The 17,380-nt window shown below is 36.6% G+C and overlaps 1 protein-coding gene across 10 annotated transcripts in view; it reads right to left on the reverse strand.

Moving 5' to 3' along the window:
* LOC101826706 (AGBL carboxypeptidase 4) overlaps positions 1-17,380 on the reverse strand; it is a 1,098,260-nt gene that overhangs the window by 661,229 nt on the left and 419,651 nt on the right. For all 10 annotated transcript variants that reach the window (XM_040756958.1, XM_040756964.1, XM_040756959.1 and 7 more), the window contains exon 4: positions 4,045-4,139. In XM_040756958.1, coding sequence (XP_040612892.1) covers positions 4,045-4,139 — 95 coding nt within the window. The remainder of the gene's footprint in view (positions 1-4,044; positions 4,140-17,380) is intronic.

The raw sequence follows: 17,380 nt of genomic DNA on the forward strand, positions 1-17,380 counted from the left end.
TCTGTATTGTTTTAGAGGCTGTTGGTCCAGCCTGGCCTCAAACTCACAGAAATCTGCCTGCTTCTGCCTCCTGAGTGCTGGGATTAAAGGCGTGTGCCACCACCGCCTGGCTGCCAAATGCCAATTCTAAGGAATTGATTTTCTCCTTCCACTTAATGTGGGTTTCTGGGATTAAACTCAGATCACTGGGATTTTGTAGGAACTTTTTATGTGTTAAAACATATCTTTACCCCTAAATTTAAATCTTAAATGACACTTAGGCTGCTGCATAGTTTCTTCAGCATACTCAATCCCCCATTATACTAGTTAAAATAATTTCTTAGAATTAATTAATGTTTTAGACTATACATATTATATCATACCCATTAATCAACATACTTCAGTTCCTCACCTAGCTACTGGTACATCATAATTATTCAATAATCAGTTATTAGTAGGCAAACAGAACATAGGAAGAATAATGCTCATAAAACTAAGTATTAGGTAAAAGGTGAAATTTTGAAATTTGGTTTTACTATCAAGACATTTAGTATTTACACATCTATTTCACATTTGTTTTTATAACAACATTAGCAAGTTGTATTACTATCATTATTTTAGTACTATTTACATATACTATTTAAAGTATCAGGCATGATAAATTGTTAATTTGTTTGGGTCAGCCAACTTGTCCTGTCTATGTTTGAAAGGAAGAGTGTGGATTGGGGAAAGAAATAGACAAGAAACAGAAGATAGAGTCAGGATGCATCCAATAAATACTGTGATCAGCCCCAAATTTATTGCCCCAAGTTCTTATATACCCCCAATAAGACAAAAGACTGCCTTTCCATGATAAAAGGAACAAACAAATGTAATTACCTCCTTAATACCCAAAACATCAAGTAGCCACATCCAACACCAAATATCCAGCTTTTCAGTCAAGACATTCATTAGCCATACCTTATGCCAAATATTCTGTTGTCTAGGAAAGACATACAGTAGCCACATCTTAGGCCAAATATCTTGTGGTTCAACCTTGAAGGAACAATAATAGGCTTGAGCTCTCTGACCTCAAGTCAAGATTGAATAGAACCACTTCTATGGACCTCCCCATTAAATCTTCCTCTTGTAGCTCAATTATTTTTTTCATGTCCCATCCAAAGATAATACATCTGAAATACCACCTTCTCCTTTGTCTTCAGGGCTCTCCCAACTAATATCCCCTTACTTAATCCACTGCACTCTTTATGTATTTCCTAATGTTTCCTAAGAGTATACCTATGAGCAAACACAAAAACAAAAATAAAACCAGATCAGGTTCATATTTATCATCTAGCACAGATTACACCAAAAATAAAATGTTAAGTAGAAATTACTTTTAAAGTTCATTCCAATCTTCTTAGTCTACTATATTCAAAAGGGAAATCAGAGAAGGTATTTCAGACCATACAAGAACAGGCTTCTTTGTGTTCCTTGTGTTCCCTTCTCCCACCATCCCCATGTTTTGCATATGGTTGAAAAAATGCACTTGGGTTCATGAGCTTCTGGCGGGCAAAACCACTAACTATTTGTGCAAATATTTCTACCCTCAATTTCTGCATATGAAAATATGCAGATCTCAGACTTCTAGAAATGCCAGTTTCCAGTAGTGTTCACACATAGTAAGCTTCCTTTTGACACTTTCAAGAAATATTGATGAATTGTTACTGAAAAATCCTAGCAGTAATCCTAGCAGACATTATCCATAGTTACTAAGAGGGCTAGTGTAAGAACAGAGCAAATTGTGCTGCACTAAAATGGTCATAGAATTTCCTACAGCCTCACCATTTACTACTAGATTTTTATTTTTATCTCCTTAAAATAGGAAAGCACTGAGGGGTCATATATTTGCATAATGGCATCTCAGATGTGTCTTTTCTTCAATTACTTTCTATAACAGATTACCAGGTTCAAGGTAAACCCAAAAGTGTTGGTATCACTTATAGGTCCTTATGAGACACATCAAGAATATTTTACCTTGAAAAGCAAAGAAATACTATTCTTCAGTATCTCCATATATAAAAGTCCAGATAGCATAAAGACGTTAACATCTATCTTAAGGTAGGAGTTTTTCCAAAAATTCAAAATCTATTTGCTGTGTGTGTGTGTGTGTGAGAGAGAGGGGGGGAAGAGAGAGAAAGAGAGAGAGAGAGAGAGAGAGAGAGAGAGAGAGAGAGAGAGAGAGAGAGAGAGAGAGAGATTTCTATAGGGCAGGTACCAAAATGAAACAATTTTAGGTGTAAGATTTGAGATATGAGTAGTTGTAGGGAATGTGAGACTGAGAGAAGGAAGCGGGAGGGAGAGAGAGGAGAGAAGAGGGGAGGGAGAGAGAAAGAAAAGGGAGGGGAGAGAGAATTGGAGCAACCAAAGCTAACACTTTGAAAGGTAGAAAGCAATTACTGTTGCTGCATAAGATCTTAACGTACAACTTGGGGAAAATATTTTATGTTTGTCTAAGTCTCCTATGAACAGATGCATAGTGATATTGTTTTACCAACTGGATATATCCAACAATACACAAGCCTGTCTATATTATTATCTTATTGGCCTGGATTAAGAGACTAAGTCATGCTCTTTGTCCAAACCACATTGACAGAAAGACATCAAGAGGACAGCTGTTTAATTGATTTGATGCAGTAAGTAAAAAACATGAACAGAGATATTTTTACCATTTAATAACAGTTTTTATAACTGTTATCAAATGCCTGCATTTTATAAATCTGAGCTTTTCAAGCTAGCATTTATAGAAAATTGCCAAGCATCATTTGTAGATAAAAAGCACAATTCAATATTTATTAAATGCTAGTTTTCTATAAATACAGACATTTGGAGACTATCATCTCACTAGTCATTAATATTTGAACAAGGATCAAAGCTAGAATAATATTAACAATTCCTTGCATTTGTATAGCATTTTACATATTATTAATAATAGATAACACTTATTGAGTATATAGCAAGTACCAGGTGCTTTACATATAAATTCTCATGAGATATTCAGTTCAGTACCCAGAGCATTTGCTTAACACCTACTGTGTGACAGATGACAAATACTTGGTTTCTGTCTTTAAAAACTCTCATTTTGTTAGTCTCAACAAATGCTGGTTTAGTAAATAAATTAATAGATGGAGAATAGAATGAAGCAGTTTCAAGGCCTTATGAGACAATATATAAATAACTAGTTCCTCCCTTACTTTTTATGGCTTTGAGAAAATAGTTAATTTTCCCTGGACTCAACTTTTTCATCTGCAGTTTGTTATGTTTAAAAATATTTATTTAAAAAGTGTGAAAATATTAACTACAGAAGTAAAATGTTTGCAAAAGAATGAGGTCTCCACAAATGTTGTAGTTATTAGTATTACTATTAATATCATCATTACAATCTATATCACTCTAACTTGTCTCCTCCTTAGTGTAGTGATGGGATAAGTAAAACTCTAAAATCTATAAAACTAGAATGTCTATAGAAAATTCCACCAAAAACACACACAAAAAGGAAGGAAGGAAGGAAGGAAGGAAGGAGCACAGAAATAAATCCAGGGTGTCCAACCAATTTTGTGATATGACATTGTTATCTGCAAGTGTGTTGAACTGCATTCACAGTTATTCTGAGATTTATGTTGGCCACAGAGTACATGCTGGGTTAAACTACAGTTTCCAATGATTCTTAGGTCAATACACATCATCTATATTTAGAGTAGATCAAAGGAATTGGGATGGATAGTGGTTCAGTTTTAAATATATTTACAATGATATGTAATACATTAAAATGAGACAATAATTTTACCAAACATCATAATGTAACTTCTCTCATAAGCAAATCTATATGTTGGTTCTAGTAAGTATGAGAACAAGTCTCTAACATGCTGAAAGAAAATACATAGAGCTCAGATAGTAGCCATCTAGAAACTCAGATTCATAGTTCTCAGCTATAGGAAAGTTGTGCCCCAACTATGCAAAGTGTAAACTTTAGCAACAAATCAAATTTTCTAATCAGAAATGGATTACATCACATGAGTCACTTACCATTTTGGTCTGCTGGTAGATTTCACCATAGGTGCCATCCCGTCTCTATATAGACTCTTGGTTTTACTGAAGTTAACAATGTTGAAAATGACCCTCTGTAAAAGAAACAGAAACTTGTCAGAAGTCCCTGTTGTGCAATTTGCCACTTTTTGATAATTAAGACAGAAAATCGTAAGCAAGGTTAAAGCAAGTCACACAGACTAGCACCTCACATGCAAAAGCGATCAGTTGTTGTGTGCTTGTTTGTGCTGGGTAAGCTTACAAATCTTGTTATTTTGGAATTCATTACTAAATTTGACTTCATCTTAATTAGTTTTGGAACTCTAAAAGTCTGATTATTTATTTCTAACACTAACACTTTAGGGTTTTTTGACCTTGTGCTATGAGTTGATAATAATTCTCATGTTGATAAATGGTAGCAATTGCACTTACATAGTGGGGGATTCTGATGGGAACTAAAGGAGTTAATATATTTATAGTGTTTAGACTCTCATTAGGTAATACAGGATTCTCTAAAAAAATTAGATACTAATTTTCCATCTTTCTCTATAACAACCTAGATTTTGCCAGAAAATAAGAATGTCATTAGGTTAAAAGTAGACCTTTGGTGTTCAATGAGACTAAAGATATTAACTCAGTACAAAATGACAACAGAAATATTCTCCAGCTATTGGAAGCTCTTTGATTAGATTTAGAGATATGTGCCCTCTTCTGTGACTCCTCTGTGCTGTCCTCTGCTACAGGCCCAGGGTGTGGGGCTCAATCCTAATCTCAGCATGTACTGTAGAACCATAGGTGCTCCACTAAATCGTCTCCTCTTGTCATTTTATGCTTGCAGTAGGGGAATGGAGTATTCCAGACTCCATGTTTCCAGAGTGGTATTTCTAATAAAAAGAAATCAGACCCTTGTTTTAATAAACACATTTTTCATCAGGAAAGACAAGAAGAATGAAAGAAACATGAACTGGGTTGAAAGACACCCAATACCACTGATGCCTGAGACTAGGGCTCATGCAATTAGAGTAGATGGCAGAAAGAAAAAGGTTCTGAGCTATTATTTTGCCAAGCCTTTCACTACACTTTCAGTGAAAGAGATAAAAAATAAAAAATTCGTGGTCTACAATATCCAGTAATTATTTACATGAGAGATGTTATATAGGTTTTACATAAAAGAATTTCATATTCTTCCATAACTATAATTAAAACATATATTTCTCCATTTTACATATATGGAAACTAAATCTCTGAGAGGCTACTTCATTTGTTCCATGTCATACAAATAGTAGATGACAGTATTGATATTAGAAACAAGGGTATGAAAATGAAAGATAGTCATGATTTTATCATGAGTAGTTGTTTACTAAGAGTCTAAGATAATATAACCCTTAGTATATCAGTTTTTAACAATGGGAAAAAAGAATTATGATAGCAAATTTTAAAATTTCAAAGTTTTATTTTATTAAAAATAAAAACAAGATCATAACTACTTCCTCTTCCCTTATATTTGGAACTATCAGAAAGACTCTATTCCATGAAATAAGTTCTCAGGAATAACTTGTGCTTTCTTTTGCCCTCAGAGACTCAGGCATTAAACCCAACTCCAGGCATTTCAGACCTCTCCTCTGTTATTACATTAAGTCATCAAGAATGTCCAAGGCTGCTCCATTATTAATAACTTAGACCTGCTGGTTGTCAGTTCAATTACTTTTCCCAAGGTCTTGGCTACTATCTGATTTAAGAAAATCAATATCAAGGGGACAAATGGCCTTTGAACCTCACAAGGCATAATCCTCTCTTTTGAGATTTCAAGAGTCAAATCCATTTCCAGTAAACTTAGAATTTGTATTGTATATGCAGGAGCTAGATTGTCAATAAAGGGAAAAAGCTAATAAAGAAATGATACAAACAGACAAAGTGAAATAAAAGGGTGGAAAGTAAGTGGGATTTTTATTAATTATTAACATCTCACTATTAGAAAGCATCTCAAGTATTTTTAAGTATTTTATTTTACTTAAGTATTACATCCTTAAACAAAAGTTGTATATTTTAACTCACTTTTACATAGGAGGAAAATTAAATTATACCTAGTAAGAGCCAGGTATATTGTCTATATCCCATAAAAAGTCTCCCAACTAGTAACTGGTGGAATTGGGACTTAAGTTTCAGGTTTCTCTGATTGTCCCATACCTTTGTAGTAGGATTACATACCCCTAATATTCTCTCTCCATCCACTTGCAAGAAATTACTTCCTGCCCATCCTAAAAGGCAGCAATTGAAGACTCAAATAATCAAGATTTAAAAAAAAATCTTATATTACAAAAGAAAACTTAACTAATGATCATTAGTACTCACTGTGTACTATGCACCTAATTTCCAGTTAATCATTTCATTCACATTATTCTACCTTATAGATTAGAACTCATACAAAACTTTTGAGAACTGTAGACCCTTAGACTCCAACCTGAGAGACTGAAATTGAGCCATTTCTCATTTGCTTTGTGAGTAAGTAACTTTATAAGACAGAAGCCATTTGTTGTCTCACGTTGCTATACTTTGACTATCAACTGTACCCCACAGGCTGGTACATTGTGGGATTATCTGCTAGCTGGTGGGCTTAGGTGGAGTGGTTGTATTGTAAAGACTATGACCTAGTCAGTGGATGAACCCTTAATGCATCCAAATATGGTAACACTTTAAACATGGTGGGAAGGTATAAGTGGAACTTAGCTGGAGTGAGTGGGACACAGAAAGATGTATCTTATCTCTGGTCTTTCTAAAATCTCTATTTCCTTGCCTTCTTGCTGTACCTCACCTTAGGCTCAAAGGGACAGGACCAATGGTACATGAACTGATAACAACACAATTAAGAGGAACAATCAGTCAAAAAATACCTGAATGAGACTACATAGGAATTTAGATTATGAAACTCTGGTATACTACAAGCTATTTAAAGTGACTAATTACCTAAATTAATGTTTTCAACACAAGAAAACCCCACTCACCATCCTTAAAAAATGCAGTTGAATTTAAATATTCATTTCTCGGGTTAAAATACATAATAGATGTTACTGCAAGAACAATCAATAAGCTATAAGAAAGAGCTGAAGAAACCCAGAATTAAGACCATCGAATAAGATATAAAATATTAACAAGATTAAAGAGGAAAGAAATAAAATTCTAAATGCATCTCATTAAAAATATCTAAAACGAGAAACTATAAAGTGGCAATAGCAAAATGAAAGAGGAAAACAGTTGATATAAGCACAGGGTTGTGAAAGACACAAATATTCAGATTTGAGAATTACAAGATCAGCCAAAGCAGGCTTATTGAACAACGTATAAAAAAATAAAGACAACAGTTAAGGAGGCCTAGGGAATCTATTAAGCCTTGGGCAGCAGATCAGTACCCATCCCAAGTATACACACGGACTTTGGACTCCCATAGAACAATGTGAGGTGCACTCTCACCCCGAACTCTTGGGGAAGGGTCTAGGCCCTGCCCTATATGAAATGACAGACTATGCACACCCCCATGGAGGGCCTCACCCTCCCTGGGGAAATGAGGGGATAACGGGGGGGGGGGGAGGGCTCGGGAGGAAGGGAGGGAATGGGAGAGGGACCTGGAACTGACTTGTGAAGCAACCTTGTTTCTTATCTAAATTTAAACTGGAAAATAAAATAAAAAAAAGCAAACCAGAGAAGATTCATGCGACCAGAAAGCCACTGATTGAGTATTACTTCAAAATAAGGGCAAAATCCTATTTTAGGCCAACTAAACATAAATATTTCAGCTTCTAATCTAGTTTTTCAGCTCTCTGGACCACATCCTTGCTTGTTAAGTGCTCTCCTCTTTCTCCATCTTCATGTTTTGGAGGTTTATTTTTATTAAAAAATGTGTGTGTGTGTGTGTGTGTGTGTGTGTGTGTGTGTGTGTGTGTGTGTGTTTACCTATGATTTCATGTACCTGCAGAGGACAGAAGATTGTGTCAGATTCCAAAGATCTGGAGTTATAGGCAGTTGCAAACAGACTCACATCATGGGCTCTTGGAATTCAACTTGAGTTCTCTGGAAAACCAGTATGCACTCTCAACTGTTGAACTTCCTCTCCAGATCCCAAGTGTTCTTTTTTTAATAAACAGGTTCCCTGACAAAGAAAGTGCTTATTCTGGGACACAAAAACCTGGAAATTCCAGTTGTCACCAGAATCCTATACCTGCCCATGACATTCTCTCTCTCTTTTTCTGTCTGTCTTTGTCTCTGTCTCTGTCTCTTTCTGTGTGTGAGAGAGAGAGACAGAGAGACAATGAAACAGAGAAACAGAGAGAGACACACACACAGAGAGAGAGAGAGAGAGAGAGAGAGAGAGAGAGAGAGAGGGAGAAAATTGACCATGCCACAGGTAAAAATCGACAAACCCCCAGCATTCAAAATATTAACTTGTTGAGCACATATGCAAATATTCAGAAAGCTATAGAAGGTTAATATCTTATAACTGACACAATCAAAGATAATTTACAAATACTTATCAATAAACATATAAAAAGGTAATGTGAAACTTTTCAAGTAAATAAAGGATACCTATAAATATTAGGTATGTATATAATCACAAAAAATGTTAGTTTAATTATTCTTACATCAAGTCATAAAAATAAAGTGTATTTCAAAATGATAGCAAAATGCTCATGTACTTTAAAGAGTTAGAACATTCTCTATAAGTTTCCATGTGTCAAAGAAGACACAGTGAAAAAGGATATTTATAAAATTAGATTGTTAATTAGAGAATTGTGACACACAGAAAATCATTCTACAGACAGATTTGACTGTTACATGTATGTAGAAGAAAATACGAAGGTTTAGAGAAGTAAGGGGCTATGTAGTCAACATACAAAGAAACATGGATAAAACACTGGAAGCATGTGGTACCTATGAAAACAGGAATTCTATGCAGAGTATGACCAAATGTATTATTAAGAGAAATTAAACTAATTACCCATCCATATCAACTCCCAAGGATTACCTTTACTCCGTGTGGCCAGATGTAGAGGATCACGTGCTGAGGAGGCTGAAGCAGAGTGAGATTCCGGAATCAGAGATGGCAAACATAGCTGAGAACAGGTGCCAGGCACTGTTGTCAGACTTAAGCTCCAACCAGGAAGTTAAAGGATTCTTCTCTGGCAACATTAATTCTCAAAGGTAAATATTTCCAAATGTAGACCAGACACTACCCCAATAAAATACCACCTTGTTAACAGCAAAATGTAGGAGGCAAAGAAAGCCCTAACTGGGTGAAGTCCAGAGTGAATGTGTCATTTTGACATGAGCATGAGCCTAATCAAGACTCTGAGACCAATTGGCCCATGATAAATTGACAAAGGTGCTAGCCATATGGGTCAGGCACAAGAGGGATGGCAAAGACTTCCTTGGGAGTCTGGGCATGAATGCTTATTGGTCAGGATGTGCAAAGAATAGCAGCTGCAGCTTCCTCCTCCCAGATGTTTTTATAGCCTGAGACTGATCACCTACCTGGCCTGTGAGGGTAGATAATCCCCACCTCCACCCTGTGCTGTATCTAACAAACATGCTGAGGTTCCAGGTTTCAGTGCTAGAGGTTAGCGAACCCTACATGATCCCAGTGTGTGTGTGTGTGTGTGTGTGTGTGTGTGTGTGTGTGTGTGTGTTCCCTTTACTCACTTTGTGCGTCCCCAGTCAGGTTGGCTGAACTCAAGCCATGTAGAACATTCAGCAGTAAAAGGTAATCAATAGAAGCACAGACCAATGTGGGTAAACATAAGAACTTGAAGAAACAGTTGATTTGTACTAGATTTATGGAAAGCTAATGCAGCAGAAATAGAATGCAATATTAGAAGGTAGGAGGTTAATTGCAAAAGAAAGATTATAATGAGAGTTTGAGGGAGAATGGTCTAGCAGCAGAAATATCAAGGAATGAAATTATATATAGCAAAGGGTCAGTAAGATCTATCTAAAATGAAGAGGAATACATTGTAAAATGTAGAATAGAGATATTATTTATACATATACAAATGATACAGAAAACCGTCAAATAAGTCAAAGTGATTTCTGTTAGCATAGGGGCCAAATTCTGATTGCCTTCTTTATGTGAATAAAGTCATGCTCATTCATGAGGGTTGGCTATGCTGCTTTCACAACATTGGCAGCAGAACTGAACAGTTTTGCAGAAATTTAATAGCTCTCAAAGTCTAAATTATTTTACTCTCTTATTCTTTATGGAAGCAATTTTCAGATCCTTGCTTTAAAAAGCAAAAACCAAAAGTGAAGGCAAGAGCAGAGGACTATTTGGGGGAGGCATTTGTAATAGTACTTGACTTCTAAAATTATGTTAATAGTTTGTGAAATGAAAGAAAATTTAAAAGGTATAAATTTATTCAATTCACTGTGAAACAAAACCAGGTGAGACCTTCTAGAGAATAAAACAAGTGTATCCCAGTCTCAGCTATAAACTGTGACTGAAATTTTCTAAATACTACCTATTTCTAAATATTACCTATTTCTAAATATTACCCAGCAGTAACTCAATATTGAAAAAATTATATAATATCATGATCTTACACATCCTAGGAATAAAAATATTAGTCAAAATTTAATAATCTATCAGTGTTAGTTACTGTGATAGAAAATTAAAAAAGAAATATTAATTATCCACAAATATAAATAAGAAAGTCTACTGATATACTTAGTACTCTTTCAAATGTTTACATATTCTTTGAAAACTAGAAACAGAAGAGTATCTTGTATTCTTCATAACATCTATTAAAATTTATAGCAATCATACTTATTGAAGAAATATTAAAAATTACTTTTATGGTTAGGAAATAAAAATGTCAACACTGTTGCTTCTATTAAAAATCATATTTCAAATTCTAGTGCAGTGTATTTTAAAAGGTTTCCCAGAGAGATGGCTTAGTAGTAATGAGACCTGCAGCCAAATCTGAGACCTGAGTTGGATATTCAGAAAAACTGCAAGATACCCTCCTCTACACAAATACACACACACACACACACACACACACACACGCTCACACACACATTCATACTCAACAGACACATGCACACAGGGACCCCTTAACTAACTTACTAACTAGCCAAAATAATAAATAAATGTAACATAAAATTAAACACTTAATGGGATGGTTACTAGGTAATATTTTTAACATTTAGTTACTTATGTGCATGATTATGTATCTGAGTATAGGAGCCTGTAGAGGTCAGAAGACAGTGTCAAAACATCTGCAACTGGGGTTACATGTGGTTGTGTGCTTTGGAACAATCCTTCTGTATTCTGTGAATACATGTACTCTTATTTGTTAATAAAAAAAGCTGATTGATTTGCCTATAGTAAGGCAGAATAAGGCTACGTGGGGGGGGAAGGGCTGGGTCAGAGAGACATAAGCAAGCTGCCCAGGAAGCAAGACATGCTAGAGAACAGGTAAAGCCATGAGCCATATGGTAATACATAGATTAATAGAAATGGGTTAATTGAAATATAAGATCTAGAGCTTTCAGCTGTGATGTTAATTCCCAAGGAAGCTAATTACAACCAGAAAAACATAAGCATTAGAGAATCCCTCTCTACCAACAGCCAAAAGAACAAAGGGGTGAAATTCCACACATAATTCCAACAACAACAACCATCGCAAATCGAAGAAGGATGAGCAATCAATGGTCATTAATATCCCTCAATATTAATGGCCTTAACTCACCCATAAAAAGACACAGACTAGCAGAATGGATTCGAAGACAGAACCCTTCCTTCTGCTGCATACAAGAAACACACCTCACCCTCAAAGACAGACATTACCTGAGAGTTAAAGGTTGGGAAAAAATTTTTCAATCAAATGGACCCAAGAAACAAGCAGGGGTAGCAATCCTAATATCTAACAAACTAGACTTTAAAAAAAATAAAATCAATCAAAAGAGATGAAGGAGGTCATTACATACTCATCACAGGTGAAACCCACCAAGATGAAGTGTCCATCCTGAACATCTATGCCCCAAATACAAAGGCATCCACATTCGTTAAAGAAACATTATTAGAACTTAAATCTCATCTAAAGCCCCACACAGTTATAGTGGGAGATTTCAACACACCACTCTCACCACTAGACAGGAATACCAGACAGAAACTCAACAAAGAAGCAAAGGGTCTAATAGAAGTAATGACCCAACTGGGATTAACAGATATCTATAGAACATTTCATCCACATAAAAAAGAATATACCTTCTTCTCACCACCACATGGAACCTTCTCAAAAATCGACCACATACTTGGCAACATATCAAACCTCAGCAGCTACAAAAAAATTGGAATAACTCCATGCATCTTATCAGACCACCATGCTTTAAAATTAGAATTCAACAACAACACAAATTGCAGAATACCTACAAACTCATGGAAATTGAATAATGCTCAACTGCACCATCCCTGGGTCAAAGAGGAAATAAAAATGAAATTAAAGACTTCCTCGAATTCAATGAGAATGAAGACACAACATACCCAAACCTATGGGACACTTTGAAAGCAGTGCTACGGGGGAAGTTCATAGCACTAAGTGCTCATATGAAGAAACAGGAGAACAGTTATACCAGAGAATTAACATCACAGCTGAAAGCTCTAGAACACAAAGAAGCAAACTCCCCCAGGAGGAGTAGACGCCAGGAAATAATCAAATTGAGGGCTGAAAACAATAAAGTAGAAACCAGTAAAACAATACAAAGAATCAATGCAACGAAGAGTTGGTTCTTTGAGAAAATCAACAAGATAGACAAACCTTTGTCCAAACTTACCAAACAGCAGAGAGTGAACACGCAAATTAACAAAATCAGAAATGAAAAGGGGGACATAACAACAGACTCTGAGGAAATCCAGAGAATCATTAGGTCATACTTTGAAAACCTGTACTCCACAAAATTCGAAAATTTAAAGGAAGTGAATGACTTCCTGGACAGCTATCATTTGCCAAAACTAAATCAAGAACAGATAAGCAATTTAAATAGACCTATAACACCTATGGAAATAGAAGCTGTCATCAAAAGTCTCCCAACCAAAAAAAGTCCAGGTCCAGATGGCCTCAGTGCAGAATTCTACCAGAAATTCAAAGAACAGCTTATACCAATTCTTCTCAAAGTGTTCCACACAATAGAAGCAGAAGGGTCTTTGCCAAACTCTTTCTACGAGGCTTCAATAACCTTGATCCCCAAGCCACACAAAGATACAACTAAGAAAGAGAACTTCAGACCAATATCCCTCATGAACATTGACGCAAAAATACTCAATAAAATACTGGCAAATCAGATCCAAGAACACATCAAAACAATCATTCACCATGATCAAGAAGGTTTCATCCCAGGGATGCAGGGATGGTTCAACATACGAAAATCCATCAACGTAATCCACCATATAAACAAGCTGTAAAACAAAAATCACATGATCATCTCACTAGATGCTGAAAAAGCCTTTGACAAAATCCAACACCCCTTCATGATAAAGGTCTTGGAGAGATCTGGGATAACAGGGACATACTTAAACATAATAAAAGCTATATACAGTAAACCAACAGCCAACATCAAACTAAATGGACAGAAACTCAACGCAATTCCTCTAAAATCAGGAACAAAACAAGGCTGTCCACTCTCTCCATACCTTTTCAACATGGTACTTGAAGTTCTAGCTATTGCCATACGACAACAAAAGGGGATCAAGGGGATACAAATTGGGAAGGAAGAGGTCAAACTTTCACTGTTTGCAGACGATATGATAGTTTACATCAATGACCCAAAGAACTCTACCAGGGAACTCTTACAGCTGATTAACACCTTCAGCAAAGTGGCAGGTTACAAGATCAACTCAAGAAAATCAGTAGCCCTACTATATACAGATGATAAAAGGGCTGAAAGAGAAATCAGAGAAACATCACCCTTTACAATTGCCACAAACAACATAAAATACCTTGGGGTAACGCTAACCAAACAAGTGAAAGACCTGTATCGTAAGAACTTTGAATCTTTAAAGAAAGAAATTAAAGAAGCCCTAGGAAATGGAAAGATCTCCCATGCTCTTGGATAGGTAGGATCAATGTAGTAAAAATGGCAATCCTGCCAAAAGCAATCTACAGATTCAATGCAATCCCCATTAAAATCCCAGCACAATTCTTCACAGACCTTGAAAGAACAATAATCAATTTTGTATGGAAAAACAAAAGACCCAGGATAGCCAAAACAACCCTGTTCAACAAGGCAACGTCCGGAGGCATCACCATCCCTGACCTCAAGCTCTATTACAGAGCTATAGTCCTGAAAACAGCTTGGTATTGGCACAAATATAGACAGGTAGACCAATGGAATCGAATTGAAAACCCGGGTATTAACCCACACATGTACGAACATCTGATCTTTGACAAAGAAGCTAAAAATATACAATGGAATAAAGAAAGCATCTTCAACAAATGGTGCTGGCATAATTGGAGACTGGCATGTAGAAGAATGCGGATCGATCCATGTTTATCGCCATGCACAAAACTTAAGTCCAAATGGATCAAAGACCTCAACATAAATCCAGCCACACTGAACCTCTTAGAAGAGAAAGTGGGTGGTACCCTTGAACGAATTGGTACAGGAGACAGCTTCCTGAACATAACACCACTAGAATAGACAGTGAGATCAACAATTAATAAATGGGACCTACTGAAACTGAGAAGCTTCTGTAAGGCAAAGGACACAGTCAGCAAGGCAAAAAGGCAGCCCACAGAATGGGAAAAAATATTCACTAATCCCACATCTGACAGAGGGCTAATCTCCAAAATTTACAGAGAACTCAAGAAACACATCTCCAAAACACCAAAGGACCCTATTAAAAAGTGGGCTGCAGAACTAAATAGAGAGTTTTCAATAGAGGAGTCTAAAATGGCTGAGAGGCACTTGAGAAAGTGCTCAACATCCTTAGCCATCTGGGAAATGCAAATAAAAACAACTCTGAGATACCATCTCACTCCTGTCAGAATGGCTAAAATCAAAAACACCAACGACTATTTATGCTGGTTAGGATGTGGTGAAAGGGGGACACTCCTCCATTGCTGGTGGGAGTGCCAACTGGTTCAGCCACTTTGGAAATCAGTATGGAGATTCCTCAGAAAAATGGGAATAAACCTACCACAAGACCCAGCAACTCCACTCTTAGGCATATATCCAAAAGACGCCCATTCATACAACAAAGATGTCTGTTCCACTATGTTCATAGCAGCTTTATTTGTAATAGCCAGAACTTGGAAGCAACCTAGATGTCCCTCACCCGAAGAGTGGATAGAGAAAATGTGGTACATCTACACAATGGAGTACTATTCAGCAGAAAAAAATAATGGAATCATGAGATTTGCAGGCAAATGGATGACACTAGAAGAAACCATCCTGAGTGAGGTAACCCAGTCACAAAAAGAGAAATATGGCATGTACTTTCTCATATATGGATTTTAGACATAGATCTGGGGAGTGCCAGCCTACAATCCTATGGCCAGAGAGTCTGGGAAACAGAAACTTCATTTAGTGGCTGATTGAAGAAGAGGCAATCTCCCTTGGTTAAGTACTGAGCTGAACTCAAGAAAGCCAGTAAAAGAGAGGGAGGACTGATGACCAAAGTGATTAAGACTGGGCTGGTTTAACCCCCAGAAATAGCTGACCTGACAAAGGTTAACTCTTGAATCCCAGGCATCAGCCTGGGAATCCAGCATGGGACTGATCAAGACCCCCTGAATCTGGGTGTCAGTGAGGAGGCCTAGGGAATCTATTGAGCCTTGGGCAGCAGATCAGTACCCATCCCAATTATACACATGGACTTTGGACTCCCATAGAACAATGTGAGGTGCACTCTCACCCCGAACTCTTGGCCCTGCCCTATATGAAATGACAGACTATGGACACCCCCATGGAGGGCCTCACCCTCCCTGGGGGAATGAGGGGATAACGGGGGGGGTTGGGGGCGGGCACGGGAAGAGGGGAGGGAATGGGAGAAGGACCTGGAACTGACTTGTGAAGCAACCTTGGTTCTTATCTAAATTTAAACTGGAAAATAAAATATAAAAAACAAACAAACAAAAAAAGAAATATAAGATCTAGTTATCAATAACCCTGAGCTAAAGGCTGAGCATTTGCAATTAATATAAACCTCTGCATGTTTATTTGGGACCAAGCAGGCAGGACAGGAAACCTTTGGACTACAGTTGTGACCCATCATGTGTGTGCTGGAAACTGATCCCTGGGTCCTTTACAGAAGCATCACTGCTGTAAACCACCCAGACATATCTCAAGACCAAGATTTAGGAAAAAAAAACCCTTAAAGTTCATTTTTCTTTAATTTTGTGAAAGACTATATAAAATGAAAGAGAAATTGAAAAACATGTTTTAAAAATAGGAATGTGTGTTAACACACATCTGTAATCACATTATTCAGAAGGTAGAGGCAAGAGCATCAGCAGTTCAAGGTTATGTTCAATTACATAGTGAATTTGAGATTAGCCTGGGCTACATGAAACTCTTTCCAAAATAAGAAAAAAAGGAAAGGAGGATGAACAGCAGGAAGAGGAATAGGGACAAGAGGAGGAAGTGGAGTAGAAAAGTAGGAAATGAAGGAGTCAAGGAAGAATAATGGATTGCAAAACATAATAACTCTAAAGCTGAAACAATGTTTTAAAAGATGTGGCTTATACAAATTAGGAATTAAAACCCTAATAGAAGTAAACAAATTATAATGAGAAGATATTAAAATAAAACCACCATGTCAATGAATTTCCAAAATTAGAAGGAAAGGGTGAATGCCTACTAAGACAAAAACATTCATTACTAAAGCTGACAGAGGATACACCAAACAAGCATAGTTTTATTAGATAAATAAAGGTAATTGGTTATATTAACAACTTTCTTATATAGAAAACTCAGAGTGTAGCAAGTTTCACCAGAGAATTTTTCCAATGATGTGACAAAGATAAGACATCAACACTGCACAGCATGCTCTAGATACTCGAAAGTGAGAAAACACCTTTTTATCTGTGCTGTACAACCACATAACTTTGACGATGAAATCTGTAAAGGCTTTACCACAAAAAGGGGAAAGCCACTGTCTTTCACAAAACAGTACACCAAATTGATGACTTGTATCCACTGGAGGTAGTGGGGATAAATCATAATAAATTTAAACCACTCTAGAAATTGAATGCTTTAAAACTCTTAAATAAATCATAATATATTTATAGAGAAAAATAATTTACCTAAACTATCAGACTGGGCCCTCATGTTCTCCTCTTCCCTCCCC

The sequence above is a fragment of the Mesocricetus auratus genome, unplaced genomic scaffold, assembly GCF_017639785.1.
Source record: "Mesocricetus auratus isolate SY011 unplaced genomic scaffold, BCM_Maur_2.0 Super-Scaffold_100014, whole genome shotgun sequence".
In the NCBI taxonomy this organism is placed as follows: domain Eukaryota; kingdom Metazoa; phylum Chordata; class Mammalia; order Rodentia; family Cricetidae; genus Mesocricetus; species Mesocricetus auratus.